Source organism: Chelonoidis abingdonii, chromosome 22 (genome assembly GCF_003597395.2).
Source record: "Chelonoidis abingdonii isolate Lonesome George chromosome 22, CheloAbing_2.0, whole genome shotgun sequence".
In the NCBI taxonomy this organism is placed as follows: domain Eukaryota; kingdom Metazoa; phylum Chordata; order Testudines; family Testudinidae; genus Chelonoidis; species Chelonoidis abingdonii.
This window is the reverse complement of record NC_133790.1, coordinates 2649330-2666533: the sequence shown is the minus strand read 5'-3', so window position 1 is coordinate 2666533 and position 17204 is coordinate 2649330. Positions and strand designations below refer to the sequence as shown.

Sequence of the window (17204 nt, the reverse complement as noted above, 5' to 3'; positions counted from 1 at the left end):
TGGCATTGGAGAAGGTGCTGAGGCATAAACAAACAGAACTGGAGGAGACTTGTGGCTCTTTAAGCATGTGCTGTCATGTTCTTGCCCTGCATGTGCCAAGGAACCCTAGGAAAATGCACAATTGCCTGACCCCTGTGCTGTGACAGTCCTACACTCTTAATCAGGGATCGTCAATGCCAGTAGTTTCAGATACATCTTACTTAGCAGGCAGAACTGCGTATGTAGCCATGCTCCGAAGTGAGAGATACCGATTGCATTGAGGACAGAGCAGTTAATACAGAATAAAGCACTTTCCCCACAAAACTGGCTGAGTCTGTCCTGCACAGACTGTTAACAAAGTAAACCTCCTTTGAGTATTGTTCCTCTCATGTTGTATCATAAATGAATCCAGTCTTTGTTTTCCATGCTTCCCAGTCCTTTCTGAATGCAGGCTGTCTTGAGTGGTTTAATCTGTCCTGCTTTAAGCACTCAGGAGTCCTGTTGATTGCAGAGAGGGCGGTGTGGTTTCCTTGCCTGGTCGTACAAAGTGCTTGGGCTTACACAGCACAGCCTGGCACTGCTGTTCGTTAGGACTGGTATTGATTTCATGCCAAAAGAAGTGCTTCAGAGTGGCAGCTGGAAGGAGTTCGTAAGGAGTTGACACCTGTGGGTTAGCTCTCGCGGTATGTGATATTGTGGAAACCACATGAAAGCATAGTGCTCCTGAATCAGTGGCTACAGATAAGATACAGCTGCTCTGCTCAGGAAAACTCACTGTTCAATATTCTCAAGGGATCCCTTCCTTTTAACTAATAAGTTCTTTCCCCCAGACATTCACAAGCCATTTTTCTACGGTTTTCCCCTGTTGTAAAACCGTATTTAAAAATGAATCCCTAGTAGTCTCTTATGTCCACTTCAGTGCTGAAGACTGACGATGCTCATTCACTTGCTTATCCCACCCCCACCTCTAGTGTTCTTAATTGGGCAGTTTGTCACCATTTTGACAAGACATATATATAGCATTTTAAAGAATGAATCACATAACCTGCGTAACTGACCCTTACACAGAATCCTTTCACATGCTGAGGGAATAAATAACCAGGCAAAAATGGAGATTGCTGACTGCAAGAGGGACTGAAATGTGCCACTTGACTCTTTATTTGTGCATAATTGTTGTACCATCCCTTCAAATAAATTGATTCAACATTACCTTGGCTGGAAGGGTTCTCATGTAGTAGATAAATATATCATATATAGCTGGTTAAACCCAGGATTCCTTCCAAATCCTTTAATTTAAGTAATGACATTTAAAACCACCAGTAAGTAAGAAAAGATGCAGTGATATTAAGGGCATGTAAGAAAACTATTTCTGAATGAAAGGGTTTTAGTCCAAAGAACACGCCTGCTAAACAATACAGTAGCAACTGGGATTTATGAATTTATTGAGGGCGTAGGAAATGCAAATTTTTATATAAACTCTTTAACAAACTCCAGAGACTCACTCTGCAATTCAGAAGTAATGTCTGCACCCAGGATCAACTATAGATCATTGTTCATATTCTGACGGCCACTGGCAACTGACAGATAATTACGTGAAGTACCTTTGAACTGTGAAAATACCTTTGGCTCCATGAGAATACAAAGCACTGAGAAAGGAAGAGAAGAGTCCTGTGCAAGAATTCTATGGGACATCCTCAGGCACAAACCAGGCACCTTTTAGCTTGACAGGATTATGTGACAAGTGTGCTGGACTGACAATGAAGACATCACGCTAACCTCCCACTGTGCCCAGCGAGAACCTTCAGCGTTCTCCAAATGGAACTGAGAGGGCCGCAGAGTTAACTAGTCGTGTACGTGAGCTACTTCAAACTTGCAAAGGACTTACCTTTGCTGAAGCAGCTGGAAGCTGGTTTTCTGATCGAAACGTCAAACCGGATATAGAAGGACTCTGTGGTGTCCACTTGGGGTGGAATGTTTGTGATGGATGGAATTTTCTAAGTTCTATTCGGTGTTATGAAAGGAAGTTGGTCAGCAGAAGTTATGCAGACGCTGGGGAGAAGTGTGTCTACTAGAGTCAAGGGGTCCTTGCTATTCTGGACCAGAGAGGAAGAGCCAGACATAGCCATCTGCTCTAATACTGTCCTTAGTGCAGTGGTTCCTGTCTTTTTTGTGCTGCTGAACTAGTTTTTACAGTGTACCAGTCAGTAGCTCCCACCTCTCCTCCTACTGCCAGTAGAACTTGGGCTGTGCCAAACACCCCTCGCTCACTGCCAAGAGAACTTCACCCTCCAATGGGGGTCGACACTTGCAGTACAGAAGGGGGGTTGGCCAGTAATGATGCATCCTGGCCTCGTTAAGACGAGGAAGGGAATCCCAGCATAGCAGAAATCAAGAAAAACCCAGAAGTTCGAGTACTTGGGAGCCATTCTCATGAATGTGCAGAGACGTTTCCAGCTGTGTCCTGCCGAATGCTTTTCTGTGCTATTGATGCAGATACAGCCCTCCTGCCATAGCTGTTCTCTTAGCAAAGCTTTGCATCATGGCCTTTCTTCATTGTTTGCCTTTATTTTAGGGGCTGGTGCCTGCCCTGGAGACTGATGTTCTTGAGAGAGAGTCTTGATACTGTGAATATTGACTCCTCAGTGTGCTGACAACACTGCGAGGCAATGCATGTGTTAAAACAGCCTCATGATTACCCCTTTCCTCAGATTTCTAATGTCGTGCATGACAAGGCTTTTGAAATCTAATAAATTCCGTGACCAGCTCCACAGATCACTGGTAGAACAAAAACTTGGAACAAAAATGCAATATTTTAGCAAAACCTGCATAGTCTTGGAGTGTTGTTTGGTATGTTAATGTCTGAAGCATCCATTTTACACAGGTATTTAACAGATGGCTTAGCATAGCAAGCTAATGTTATTCATCAGTTCATACATAATGCGTTTGTAATGGGAATTTCAATTTACTTTCCCCAGGTGGGAAAATTCCATTATGGAGAGAACAAGGGAACTGGGTATTTAATGGGAGACAGTGGAGACAGTCGAGTTCAGATAGAATGAAATTTGTGTTCATAGCCTGAATGAAGGATGGGGAGGAAGCCTTCTGGAGAATTTCTAACCTATTTAATTTGCCTGGGGTTGAACACTTCCAGCCAATCAGAACCCATGAGGGCTGAAATGCCATTAGAAGCACCACTGCCTCCTTTAGGCGGGGTAGTAGGGCATGAGAAAGCGAGCCTGAAGTATGGGACGAGAAGAGGTTGAGGAGGAAGAGCAATGAAGGAAAGCCAGGCCTCTGTGAAAAAGCAAGTTAGTAACAGCGAGCAGAAGACCAGGAAATACACCTCAGCAGCCCAGTTGCCAGCAAAGAGTAACACTGACATTATATGGTCCAGCAAACACAGGAAATCCTGCTGCCCAAGGCAATGTCTTGATTTATTTTTAATGCCATAAGAAAAATCAGGGACATTCACTATGTTTTCATGGAGTTTGAGGAGTTTCTCATAGAAATCAGGGTGACTTCACGAAAAGCACTGATGTGCATCTGTGAGCACTGAGATTGTGTTTGAACACTGCATGCTGTCACAGGGTTGAGCCATCTTCTGCCTGTGGGATCTTCCAGGGCACACCCAGCACTGCAGCAGGAACGATTTGTCAGGAGCGCAGGAGCAATAAGACATACATACAGCATGATTTTAGAGAGAGAAGAAGAATGCCTCCTAAATCTACCATGCAATGTTTCTTGGCCATCCATAGGAACTTCAGGACTCCACACTGTCGCATCATCTCCTGTTCCCATCAGCTTGCTTTCCTGCACACTAAGGCCATGGCTACACTGGCACTTTACAGCGCTGCAACTTTCGCGCTCAGGGGTGTGAAAAAACACCCCCCTGAGCGCTGCAAGATGCAGCGCTGTAAAGTGTCAGTGTAATCAGGGTGGTAGCACTGGGAACGCGGCTCCCAGCGCTGCACGCTACACCCGTAAGGGATGTGGTTTACAAGCAGCGCTGGGAGAGCTCTCTCCCAGCGCTGCGGCTTTGACTACACTCACACTTCAAAGCGCTGCCGCGGCAGTGCTCCCGCAGCACTGCCGGGGCAGCGCTTTGAAATGTCTAATGTAGCCATGGCCTATGAGGCAGGGGAATAAAGCATGAAGTAGGAATGGTATGTTTTGCACAGTACAGGCTAAGAGCTGTCATGGCGAGCTCCAGACACACAGCACAGGGGCAGGGAATGTAATACGCATGCAGCCATAGCACAGGAACTTGGTCTGCAGCCAATGAGTGACCCCCACATTGCGATGCTGGGTCACCCTTGGCACAATTTCAGATGTTTCTATTTTCTAAAGCAATTAATGCTATACCCGACGCATCCCGGTACTTCCGTCCCTGAACTGAAACTTATTAGAATATGGAACCTCCTATTATGCCATGAATATGTTCTAACGATGTTAAAGGAACGCCAGAAGGAATGGGCTGGGTACGCATTCAGTTGTGCAAAGGGGAGCCAAGCAGCTGTGAAAACGAATTCCTTTCAGAGAATAGTATCTCTATGGCACAAAAACAAGTACACAAAACCTGCCTTACTTTCATCCAGTCTTCTGATCTTTGATATTTTTTTTTGGTAGTACAAATAGAAATTGAAATTTGAAATGAATGATGTTTAACTCTTTCCAAGGTCCTTCACTTAGGTAATTTCAGTAATTTATTGCCCAAGCTGTATCCAAAATATAGACACTATCTTGAGTTGTGAGGGAAAGGAAATTCACAGAGCCTCACTGTGAGACTACTTCAGCAGTAACTCTCTGTAGAAACGTGCTTGTACTGTTTCTAGACCACTAGACATTTCATCAAATTGGGCTGACTTTAGACCTGGGAATATCATTTTAATAAGAGTTTCACAGGACTTGAACTGGTAAATGCCTTGGCCGCTCATTTCCCATTGTATTTCTAGCTGGACAGAATCCCAAGGAAGTTTTTTTTATTTTACTGTAACGATAAAGTTGTTATGGCTGTCAAGACTGCAAGAGCAATACCACTGCCAAAATCTGGTGAACCATCTGGTCCCCTACTTGAAATGCCTCCTCAAAACCCACCTCTGCAGTGATGCCCACTAGAAATGCACCAATCAATGATGGCTCCAGGGGGCAGATAGGGAAAGCTGAGAGTTGTTATTGGTTTTGCAGTAGGACTTGGTGCCCAGTCAAGGATCAGATCTGCAAAGACACTCACTGCCCAAGAGAACTGTGAATCTAGGTGTGTGACAAGATGCAAGGCATAGATAAAACAGCAAACGGGATGTGTGGAGGGGAAGAAGATGGCTTTGTGCCACAAGCACACCTCTCTGCTCAGTTGCTTTTTTTAATAAAAACTATAGTTTGAAAATGCAAATGTGTATGGAAATTTTACCCCTCTTCCCCACCCTCTGTTTCTCACGTGCCTCCTTACATTGCAGTCTCCTTGGGGTATGGACTGTGTCTTCGTAGGTCTTAATATAAAGAGTCCTGGATCCTGACTGGGGTCTGTAGGCACCTTTGCAATGTGTATCACAAAATTAACAATAATGTGGTAACCCAAAAGGGAAAAGAGATGAAGGCTTTTTGATTTCTACGAGGAGAAAGCTCACTGGGTGATGGATGTGTAGCAGCACCATTAGAGAGATTAACACAACATTCTGGATACCTTTGGATTTGCTATGGCTTTAAGTAGTAGGAGACCAGCCTTGTGTTTGCAAGTAGAAGAGCAGTTTTTTTTCAGGTTGAAGGAGTTAGAAATAGGAGACGAGGGATGCAATTAAGTGAATATCAGGACAGTGAGTCCCCTCTGAGTGTGGAAATGGTGGTGGAATCTCAGCGCCTGGGACGCTGAAAACAAGACTGAACATGGCATTGAAGCGTTCAGAATGATGGCGGAAGGAACAGTCCTCCAGCAGGGGGCTGAACTGAATAAACTGATAAGTGAGTTTCATCATTAATTTCCTTTGCATCTCACAGGCAGTTTAAATCCAGGCCTGCAGAGTTTATGAATTACTGTGACACCCGGCTGCTGCGACCCATCAAGCCATTTGCATTCCTCAGGTTCATTCTGAAAGCTCAGGGGTCTATTCAATCAACACTTCTCTGGCATAGGCAGATCTTAATGGTTTGACGTGGTATTTCTAGGGGCCCAATAGACATAATCAAGAAAAATACCAATGTGTGTGAGTACTCTTCTGAATGCATTTCACATGCTGTGCAAGTATCACATGGACTTGATCCCCTGGGAAGACAAGAAGCCGCTATGAAAATCATAATGGAGGATTGGTGCCATGAGTGCTCCCATACAGCGGAGTAGCACTTACTGACAATGCACCGCCATTTCATCTCACTATGTTGCAGCATGTTAGAAATCACACTGGTGCTAGTTATATAAAAAGAATCTGAGACTTTAAGGGGAAGGAACAACAATTGACAATCAATTTCCTCTGAAGACTAGGCCCCAAGGACGCAAATTATCTATTTCTGCCTTCAATCACTTTTCCAAGTATGTCTCAATCACCCAGGGTTATTGAGCAAAATGAACTGAGAAAAGCTATAGTCCCAATACTTTATAATTCTCCTTTTTGTGTTAAAAGAAGAAAAAAATTAAAACATTTTTGCGTTTTGAAAAAATCAGGATGTTTGTCTTTCTTTAGCTATTATAAAAACATTGACTCCTGGCACATGAGTTCTCACGCATTAAACATGGTGGTGTTACATCAGTACTAGAAAGAGGAAATGGCAAAGGAGCCTATATGTAGCAGGAAAAACAAGGGGGAAGTTCAGTAGGTGATGTTCTAGTGTTGAAGCGAGGCCTCTGCATGACACTAGGGGAACACGGATATTGAGCCACCATCTTTTGAAGGAGATCCAAACTGCTGCTCCCATAAAAAATCCCATGGTATTTTTTACAATAATGTTGTGTTAATCTGTCTGAATAGGGCCATGACTATGCGTTTAATACATTCTGCCCTTCTACAGTTTCATCTGTGGTGTGAATTGGGACATTATTTTTCTTCCCTTCCTTTCCTATGCTGTTGGGTGCTGGTATCATTCATTGTTCCTCGCTGCTGTGGTTCTGTCCACAATATCACATTTGTAGATGTGTTTTCATAAAACAGGTGCTAGGTTCTGACTGGATCGGTGGAAGGAGAGTGGGATCAAACAAGGATACCCAGTAGCTTCCTCTTTGCTGCAGAAGACAAATATGGTCATGCCAAACTTCACTTCTTGACAGCTGAACTAAAACAATGAGCACATGTATGTGTGGACAGAGGGGGGGGGCTTTTCAAAAGCTTTCAGCACTGAATTAACTCTGCTGACACTGAAGTCAGCAGTAAAACTCCTACTGACTTCAAAGAAGCAGAGTTAAGTCAATGATAACCTCCTTTGAAATGCAAGCCAGAGTGTGCTACTGACTGAACATGGCATTAGGATTTCTAAAAACATTTCCAGAAGAATCAGCCAAAGTCAGTGTCAACTGGTAGGATGAGCCAAGACAGAGAAAGCAGCAATGGGCAGGAAGGTGCATGCAGCAGGAGACAATCTCTTAAGACACAAACTAAGCAAAGAAAGAAAGAAAGAGAACGAAAACCCAAACATAAAAGGTGACAGGGGAGCTAGACTTTACCCTTACTGTCCTGGGAGCTGGCCATACACCCTGCACTGAACTGCAATTGTCTTTTGAAAGATTTTAGAATGACATTATGTCTTCCAGATGTCTGTAACACATTTAAGATCATTGTGGTTGTAATAGCTGGGCAATAAAAATCAAGAGCAAATTAGCATTTGTAAATGTGAACTTTCATGTATATTTGCAAATGCAATTTACACTACATGAAAAGACCATTTGCATACTCCAAATCATGAATTGCTCTAATCACAAATTACATGTAATTCATATAATTTTGCAAATAAATGATCCCAGCTCTACCTTACTACACAACTGCAGAGACAGAGAGTAGAATTTCAATATGAGGCGCTTGCTTCACTGCTCAGCAAGATGGGGATCTATTTTAAGGATTTCTATTTATGAAGGGAATTGAATGACACCTGAAGCAAGCGGTACCGCTGAGAGACAGTAGCATTGCACATGTTATTCTGGAGTCTTATTTCATGGCACTATAACCAATAGAAAGGAGGTTTTTAGTGTAGAATAGAAACCGAATGCCTCAAGAGCCACATAAATTTTTAAAAGGCCGAGTTACAATGTATTCAATGGGTGAAAACGCTCTGGGAGTAGAATGTAAATAAACGTTGCTGTGCAGCAAAGGGGAAAGATCGATCAATGAAATGACTTCTGGCTGTCAGTGTGATCTGATATCATTATCCCCTTCCTCAATTCTCTACAGTGGGAAGAGAGCAAAGCCCAATGTGCAGAGGCCCAGAAGTCCCAGAAGGCGCTGGCTCTGGAGCTGGAGAACCTGCATGTGGAGCTGGAGACAATCAGCAGGAACAAAAACCTGGTACGTGCCCTGAATAGCAGACATTATTGAAACTGCTTATTCCCCACCCAGCACCCCAGGGCACTATGATGCTTTGTTGATAGTTTTACATGTTTTATGGACTTTATTATTTAGACTATGAGACCCTCAGGGCTGGGATTTGCCAATGTCATTTGCTTATAAATTACTTTAAATTGTCCAACCTTTCAGGGGGAACCCAGTCCAGGGGCCTTAGTGTCTCCAGGGACATGTAAAAGTGGCGCAAATTATCCAGAACACACAACATACCCTAAGCTGTCTGCAGAGATGTAATGAACACCAGTAAAGCCTTGTTTGCCTCTCCCTGCCAACATTACAAGCGCACGGAGTTTCAAAATTTGAGTAGAAATGGAAAAGGCCTTTAGTGAAGTGCCACCACTGAACACAGCACGTCTGCATGTGAGGCAGAGAATTACAGCACTGAAAACCCAACACTACCACTGGCAGTACTTGGAACTTGTCGGCACCCTGCTGTAATCTCTGAGTGAGCAGCACCCTGTTTGTCCTCCGCAGGTTGATGAGCACCTATATCAGCTGCAGCACGAGAAAGCTGATCTCCTGAAACGCATTGATGAGGACCAGGAGGATCTGAACGAACTTATGACAAAGCACAAGGCTCTGATTGCACAGGTAAAGAGTATGATGAGAAGGAAATACACACAGGCACATGGAGTGAAAAGGGGGTTGCTAGAAAGATATCCAGAGGGCATCAAGGCTTCACACCACAGGGGAGGGTTAGAAAGATAACATGTAACCTGCTGGAATCACATAGACATATTGCTAATACTTTTCAGACAATTAATTCTAATAATTCTAATGAGCAGCTTGAACAAGCGTACCCAGACACACGCACACGGAGAGTCATTCCAATATGGTTTGCACCAGGGTATCAAGTGTTAACCGTTGGAGGTCTATGCAAGTAATCAAAGTGACACCTCAAGTCCATCCACAAAAGTTGCTGCTTAGAAGAACAAACTGGCTTGGAATTTGTTGGTCATGAATTTATGACTTTTTTCCCATGAAAAATGTCAACCAAAATGAAAAAATTCAGGTTTCCATTGAAAACCTCAACACTGATGTTTTTTCTCCAGGTTTCAGTGGCCAAACTGCAAAGTTGTTTAAAACTGAAAAAGTTTAAAACTGAAAAGGTTGTTTTCCATTTTCACTGGAAATTGTATGATTTTCACTGAAAAAAATTATTGGAAAAATTTCCATTTAAAAAAAATTGCAGAAAAAAAGTTTCAAAGAAAAATGTTGACAAGCTGTGCTTGGAGGTCCTTTGTGAGGTCCTCAGCCTTTGACCAGGGAGAGATTGGAAGAGGACATTGAGGTGTTGAAGGCACTGGCTATGTGCCGGGAGTGTATATGGATTTTATTTCAATAGCTTAAACATATTGTGACAGCACCAGAGATCTGACCTGTCTCAGCATAGAAAAGATCAGAGACTTCAAAGATATAGAAGGGGTCCCATTTGGCCAGAGGTCCAGTATTTTCCAGAAATTTCCTGGACTGTGAAAGGTCCATAGTAGCTTTGCGAGAGGAACAAGTCTAAGGACTTACAGAATCAGCATTTGGGGATGACCCTGGTGATGTTATGGCTGATCAGCTCTGCAGAGAGTTATCCCCAGAAGCTGAGAAATCGGGTAAGGTCAGTAGATTTATGCTTGCTTAATTCAGGACAGGAGCAGCTGCCCATTCAGATGTACTAAAAATAGCCTTTCCCTTGCCAGTCTTCAAAACAGAACTTCCTTGTGCATTTCCAGTTCTGTTCCAAGTTCTTTGTTTTGTCGCTATTGCTGTGGTTTCTGTTTTTACAGTCTGCAGTGGACATTACTCAGATTCGAGAGTTACAGACACAGCTGGAGGAAGTGAAGAAAGAGAAACAAAGTCTTCAAGAGAAAGTAAGTCCTCCCCCTTCCCCTTAAGACTTGAAATATCTGGCAATAAGGTACATCTGCCCAGTCACTAACTCAGACCTGGAGCAGACAGGCAATGAAGGGCTTCAAGAATCATTTTGTCCTTTGGCATCTCATTGCCAATCCCTTTATTGCCCGTAGATCAAAGGACTTATTGAGTATCAGAGGATAGCCATGTTAGTCTGTATCCACAAACACTTAGTGAGATACTCAGATCCCCTGGAATACTCCCATGCAGACATGTATAAGAATCCACTGAAATTCTGAATGTCAGTACTGAAATATAGGCTTTATGGTGAGCTCATGTCCTGGGGGTGAATTCAAGTGAAATGTTTACGTGCTTATTGTCAGGAAATATCTCCTCTTTACAATACCACGGTCCCACTCCTCTAAGAGCAATAAAACACACACACATGTAAAAGCCTCCTTTTAACTGCTGTAAACACTGCTCTGTATCGACTTTCCACAGGGCAAGGCTGGGAAACTGGGTTAAACTGCATGTTCAGGAAATCTATGGAAACCTGCCGGTGCACTTTCCTTGCGACTGGGGAAAATTCACACTTAAAAGGTTATTTGAGAGCTGGAGAATTTACTGCTCATTCTTTTCACTGTTGCAATTTCTTGAATTGTGATGTTCTCTGTGCAAGACCACAAGCCAGCCTCGTGCTGTGCACCACACCAGGGACAGAGGGAATATACCTCCTTTCACAGCCTGAATTGGGAACTGTTTTCTTTGTTCATGGCACCCTGGCTCCAGGCCTGTAAAGCGTACCTTTAATATTAAGCACTCGAGGAGTTCCACTGACCGCGTGCTTTGCTATCCCAGGCACCAGGAGTCGGACTCACTCACTGTGAGACAGTGTGGAGGGTTTGACAGATAGTTTGGAGAAAATAAGAAATACTTCCCCTGTCTGGGCCAAAAATAAATTTTGAACCAAACTTTGACTGAGGTTTGAAAAGGGCTGATTAATTTTCCCCCTCATTGTTTCTGAGCCTTGGTCTAATCTTCCTTCCAAGGCTTCCTCTGGAGTTCCAGGTGCCAGCCAAAATCCTGCCCTGGGACAAAGTGCACAATTTCACACATATAACCATCCTCAAAAGATTTTAGAGGAAATCTCTCCACCCAACGGAGTGAAAAATTGCTAGCATTTTTCTGTTTGTAAAACCACAGAATGTAACGAATTCTTTGCACGGTCTTCACACAAACAATACCATAGGAAGCTTGGGAGTATGGCTGCCACTTCCGAGGCACAAAAAAGCAGGACATCAGATATAATCCTGAGCCTGTAAAACTAGACAGCTGGCAGTGTGTAGTGAGCGCCCTTAGAGGTTTCCCAGCTCAGTTACCTCAAAAAAGTGATGTTCCTGGGAAAACCTGGGCAGGTGCCAACCTTCCTTGGGTGGCAGAATCTTTCTGTACTGCACGGCACCTAAATGCAGCCATTGCACTTCCAGTGTGCTTTGAGGCGGTACTGCTGAAATCTCTCTATTCCCAACAGATTTGGTGCCTCCATGAGAAGTCTGCAGGGTAGACAATAGCACAGAGCGGAATTAATAAAAGAGGGCTGAAAGGGGCTGAGGAGTGTTTGAGCTGGTTCTGACATTTCCAGCCAAAAGCCTGACAAAGCATGACCCCCGTCTTTCCCCCACTCTTTTCTTTAAAACAGCTGCAGGCTGCTCAGGCCCGGATTGCGTACGTGGAGCAGTCGATGGTCGAACGTTCAATCGTCTGTCGACAGGAAGCCCTGATCTGCGATCTGGAGAACAAGCTGGAGTTTCAGAGTGTGCAGATCAAGCGGTTCGAGGTAAGGCATTTTTATTAGCCTCTTTGCCTCTTAACACACAAAGGGAAAATCCCTGTAAAAAAAGTGGCTGCCTCTGGGACAGGCATGTGCACTGGCAATGCCTCCTCCCATCCCTTTCCTGCAATGTCAACCATCCTGTCCTGGCGATAGATTGGCCTGCATCATGGTATGCTCCAAAGCAATGCAGCTACTTCAGGTGTGGAGGGAAGAGACCAAGTAGCTCACAGTGCAGTGCAAACCAGTAGGACAAGAGGCTCTAGAAATGAGAGCAGACTCCTAGTCTTATGAAAGTTGCCCTGGGATCTTTCCTACCCAGAGCAGAGAGCAGCTCGTGTGGTCACATCTGTAATGCCCCCAACACATGGAACTTGCATTGCCCTTGGAAAGGGTGAGAGGCCGAGTCAGCTCAGGCCTCTTTTTTGGAATCTGTGGCTCTGACCAGTCTGTGTATTTCACCAGTGAGGTTAATTATTCCTGCTTTATTTTATTGCTGTATTTACTGCAAGCCAGCAGCGTGCTCAGTGCTATAAAAACATGGAAGGAATACGGCCTCTGCCTCAAAGTGTATAGCAATATATTTATTTACTACTCAGCATGTTGATCAAAGTGCCTTTCAGACACTGTCATAGGGCTGTGTGGCAGAGTCCCAAATCCAGCACATTACAATCAGTCAAGGTATGGTAGGTCCATCAGTATACATCTAGAACAACCTCAGCACTTAAATCCTGGCCTATATTCGTTTATGCCCATTTCCTTTCATGTCATGAGATCACATATAAATACCCATCCCCACTTACATGTGACTAATTGAGGGGAGGCCAAGAAAATGTAGCAGAGTCACTTCACAATGATGGCAGACGTAGACAGCCTGGAGCAGCTGAGCGCGGCCCAGCGGGAGAGCAGTCTCTAGAGAAAAGGCATTTCAGAGTTACTCAGGCTGCACTGGTGGCTCTTTATTTCCCTCATACGGTTTAACCCTTTGTGCCTGTGAACCCCAAAGCTCATTCTCTGGCAGTCTCCTGTGAGGTCATTGCCATTGCCCTTGGTGCAGCTCACCTGCCATCACCTCCTCTTTGATCCCATCCGTCCTCTGACACCAAAGCTGAGATACAGACACCAAGAGGCCTTGGGAAATGCCAGGCCACTTCCATATCAGAGCCTCTCTGCTCACATTGCCACAAGCCTGGCTTTCATCCTTCCTTCAGTTCCTGCCTATCTAATCCAGAGTCCATCAGCTGCTCTGTGGTGAGATCTAGCTAGGACAGGCTCTGTGACCTGCACTCCATTGGGAGTTCCTGGAGTGACTCTGCAGAGATCATGCCTTCTGTCTCTCCATGTTTGCCAGTTATGCTGAGCAGTGCCAGCTTTCAGTTAGACCTGTCGAGGATGCTTTGATTGATCCTGGAGCTGAAGGCTGGGAATGTTAATGTGAGATGTTGTTTTAAATGAAGGATAGCTGAGAGAGCAAAATATTTGTACAGTACCATGTGTTTGTCTCAGTCTGGTGAGTTCTAATGTGTCTGCCTTAGACATGGGGAAAGGGAAATATACCAGCAGGATGGGAAAGGAGAGAGGAAATGTGATGCAATGTAGCGCTTGCCTCACAAATTGTTTCCCTGCTCTAGGCGATGGGTAATGAATGATGGGACACAGAAGGGCCACCGTTTGCCACTACTGTATCCACTGCATTCCACACAGTGATTGCAATGTGATTGGAGCACTGCCGAAGCTCTCGGGGGGGTCTTAAAACTGCCCCAGTAAGTGCAATGGGCTATGCAATGAAATTAAAGAGCCATCATTTTAAAGGCAACCCAAGGAAACAGTGCTTTGTGGAGTTCACAGTCAGCCTGTATAGAATTCATTGCATCACAGGGCCACTAGACAAAAACGAGCTGCTTGATATCAGGACCATTATGAGCATTAGCTGCAATGTTTGATGCAATAATAAGTAGACATAAACTTCATGATTCAAGGCATGTAGGTGTCAGGAGGGGAGAGTATTCCTCCAAGTACATCACTGTAAAAGATTAAAGAATGGGGGGGAAACTCTTTATAATCTTTTATTTAAGAAAACCCCTTTGCCTTTTGTACCCCTCCCTATCACTCCAGATGCTTCTCCTTCGGTTGCGAGACAGTGTAATAAAGATGAGTGAGGAACTGGAGAAGGCCGCAGAGTCAGAGGCTCGAGAGAAGGAGAACACCAAGTATTACCAGATGCGCATGGAGGAGATGAAAGCAGATATGAATGAGCTGGTGCAGAGAGAGCTGGAAGCCAGTCGCAGGCGTATGGAGCTGGTAAGAAGAGGAGTGGGCTATCATATAAGAGAGGGTATTGCCTTGTGTCAGATGCCAATGGACTCTCCTTGGCTGGGGTGCTGGGAAGGGCGCATTGCGGCATCAGTAGCTCTTTACACCTCATGGATATGGCCCGTTTTTTTTCAGATAATCAAGTATGGTTACCACTTGAGCAGCTCTGTATTGTTCTGCGATATCCATCACTCAGGTGCTTAGATACATGACTGGATTTATTCTGGAGTTGTGTTGCCTTTTAGTGGATAGTTAGAACATAACTGCCAGAGTGCGTGTACAGTCTGGTGCATGGAAAGCAGAGACAAGTCTGAGCTGCCATGGCACATGCAGGTTTAATTCGTCCTGCTCTACATCTTGGGGCCTTCTAGATATAAACCAGTTTCTATCCAGCAGTCTTTCACCTGGGTGATGCGGTTGCTGCACTGTGAAATCTAATAGTTGGTACATATCATAACAACATACACTGGGGGGATGCTGTGATGCTGGAAAATAAATTATGTCCTGAGTTGTGCTAACTAATTGGCCTAATCTAGCCAGTTTGCTCTCTGTCCCAGCATGCTGGGAGGGTCCTGTAGAGTTTGCAACACCCATTGCTGTCTGTTGCACACAATTTTAATTTGGAAGCTTCCCAATAACCTGCGGATTGGCCCAGGGGTCCTGGAACAACAGGTAATTTTCTGCTTGATGTTCTGTGCGCTCGATATTTCGAGATAGGTCTAACCAATTTATTGTTAGAGCTGACCCTCAAGCAGGGTAAGTAATGTTTTATGGGCCACTTCCTCCCACTGCTTGTCCTGGATTTCTCTAATGTCAGCCACATCAGGTTTGGTTTTGACAAGCAGAGCACTGCGAGCAATCAGTCCAGCTCTCTGGTGGTGCTGTATATGGCTTTCCCTCCCCTCTCGTCTCCAAATCATTTAACTGAGCTTGTTATTCTAGCTCTCTAGCATCCCACTCTTCATGTAGCTTTGGCTGTGTAGCTAGGCAGTCCCTGTAGTGATTTGTTTTATTAAATAAAGGAATTGCTTTGCCTCCTCATCTCCAATAAATACTGAGAACTTTAGCCAGATGAGAGCTGGTTGGGAATTTTCCAACAACGCAGGGTTTTTTCAGACAACGCCGATTTGCCAAAGCCAAAATGTTTTGTGGAAATGTCCAGTTTTGATGAGCTTTCATTGACTCACAGGCAGGATTCCAGGTGGGCTACTAGGTTCTGCAGCTCCAGAGCATCCTTGCTGTGCAGACTGGGGCCTGCTGGCCTGAGAGTCTGCAAGCCCTGGGATAGTCTGCGTGGCAGAGCTGTCCTGAGGCCAAGGGCTCTCGGAGCACCAGCATCTGCTGACTGAAATTGATAATGATTCTTGTCTGTTTCCCGGCTGCCAGTGGTGAAACTGATCAGAATCCAGACAATCTCCATCAGCAGCTGTCGGGGCCCAGGGAACACATTTTGTTTCAGAAACACTGTGTATTGGTGTTTCCAAAATGAAAAGTTTTCAGAATTTCCTGTTCCCAGGAAATTTTTTATAAATGTGGTTTATTGGACAAGAACTGAGAAATGGGAGGAGCAGCCTTAGGCCAGCATATGCCCTTGGCCATCCACCAGGCAGAGATGCATCATTTTTGAAACCTTGGATGTTGTCTTTTAGAAGAGTGCACAGATTTTGTTAATTGCATTTGGAAAATATAAGCATAAACATAAACAAAGAATTTTTGAATGCTTCATTGAGACATTTATGAGGTTGATGTAACACAACACCTGATACTTCAATTTCTCTGCTCTAACTATACAAAACCCAGGAAAAGGTGTTTTAGTCTGAGAGAATCCTAGGCAACACAAAAAATCCAGTAAAAATAACAGAGCCATAAGCAAAGGCTAAAGACATGTAAGTTGATTCAAATTTACCCAGATACCAAGGTATCTGAGTTTGTCTGAAATCTGCTGCCCAAATGCATGAGCCTAATGGAAAGCAGTTAAGGAACACTGCTGTGCTAGGAGGTAAGGCCCTTCAGAAAACATTGCCCATTGCCCAGACTTGTGAGATGAGCCAAAATAAAATCTCTTCATCCAGTGGAGGTGGGGATGGACCATTGTGTGTGGAGGGGTTGGATAAAGACCTTCTAGTCAGTTATGATGGAATCCAGTGAGTATTTTGAGTAAACACTGATTCCCTGAGAGCCAGAGGCTTTATCACAGCAGAGTCTAATATTCCCTGAAAATGAAGGCATTCCTTAGGACTGTGTGTACTTTTAATAATGTTTAAATAAAACACTGCAGGAGAGCTGTGATCTCAGTGCCCAGCCATGCTTGTCAACTGGTGGTGAGAACATAAATAGTTAATAGACCGCCACTTATAGCTCTGCTCCTGTTAAATCCAACGTAAATTATAACTACTGCATGAATTATTCACTTAACAGTACTTAAGCCCTAGTCTGCCTCTACCAAAATAAATAAATGAAATAAACACAATTCTTCCTTTGTCCTATGTGGGGTGTGACCCCTCATTCCACTAAGTGAATCGGAGAAATGGATGGAAGAGACTTATTTATTGTGCAGGTGGATTTTCAAACTTCAGTGTTCCTTCTAAGACTGCTAAAAATTGCATTTACAATGCTCAGATATGTGTGAATACATCAAATGCCAATAGGTCACGTCTAGCAGTGGTGAAGCCGTATGAAAATTTATGTCTAAAGGGAAA

General features: G+C 44.1%; 1 protein-coding gene across 1 annotated transcript in view; it reads left to right on the top strand.

The window, feature by feature from the left end:
- The window catches only part of MYO18B (myosin XVIIIB), a 193889-nt gene that overhangs the window by 122474 nt on the left and 54211 nt on the right, over window positions 1–17204 (top strand). The window contains exons 35-39 of the mRNA XM_075060087.1: window positions 8346–8459; window positions 8991–9107; window positions 10295–10378; window positions 12061–12198; window positions 14308–14493. Of these exons, the coding sequence (XP_074916188.1) occupies window positions 8346–8459; window positions 8991–9107; window positions 10295–10378; window positions 12061–12198; window positions 14308–14493 (639 nt within the window). The remainder of the gene's footprint in view (window positions 1–8345; window positions 8460–8990; window positions 9108–10294; window positions 10379–12060; window positions 12199–14307; window positions 14494–17204) is intronic.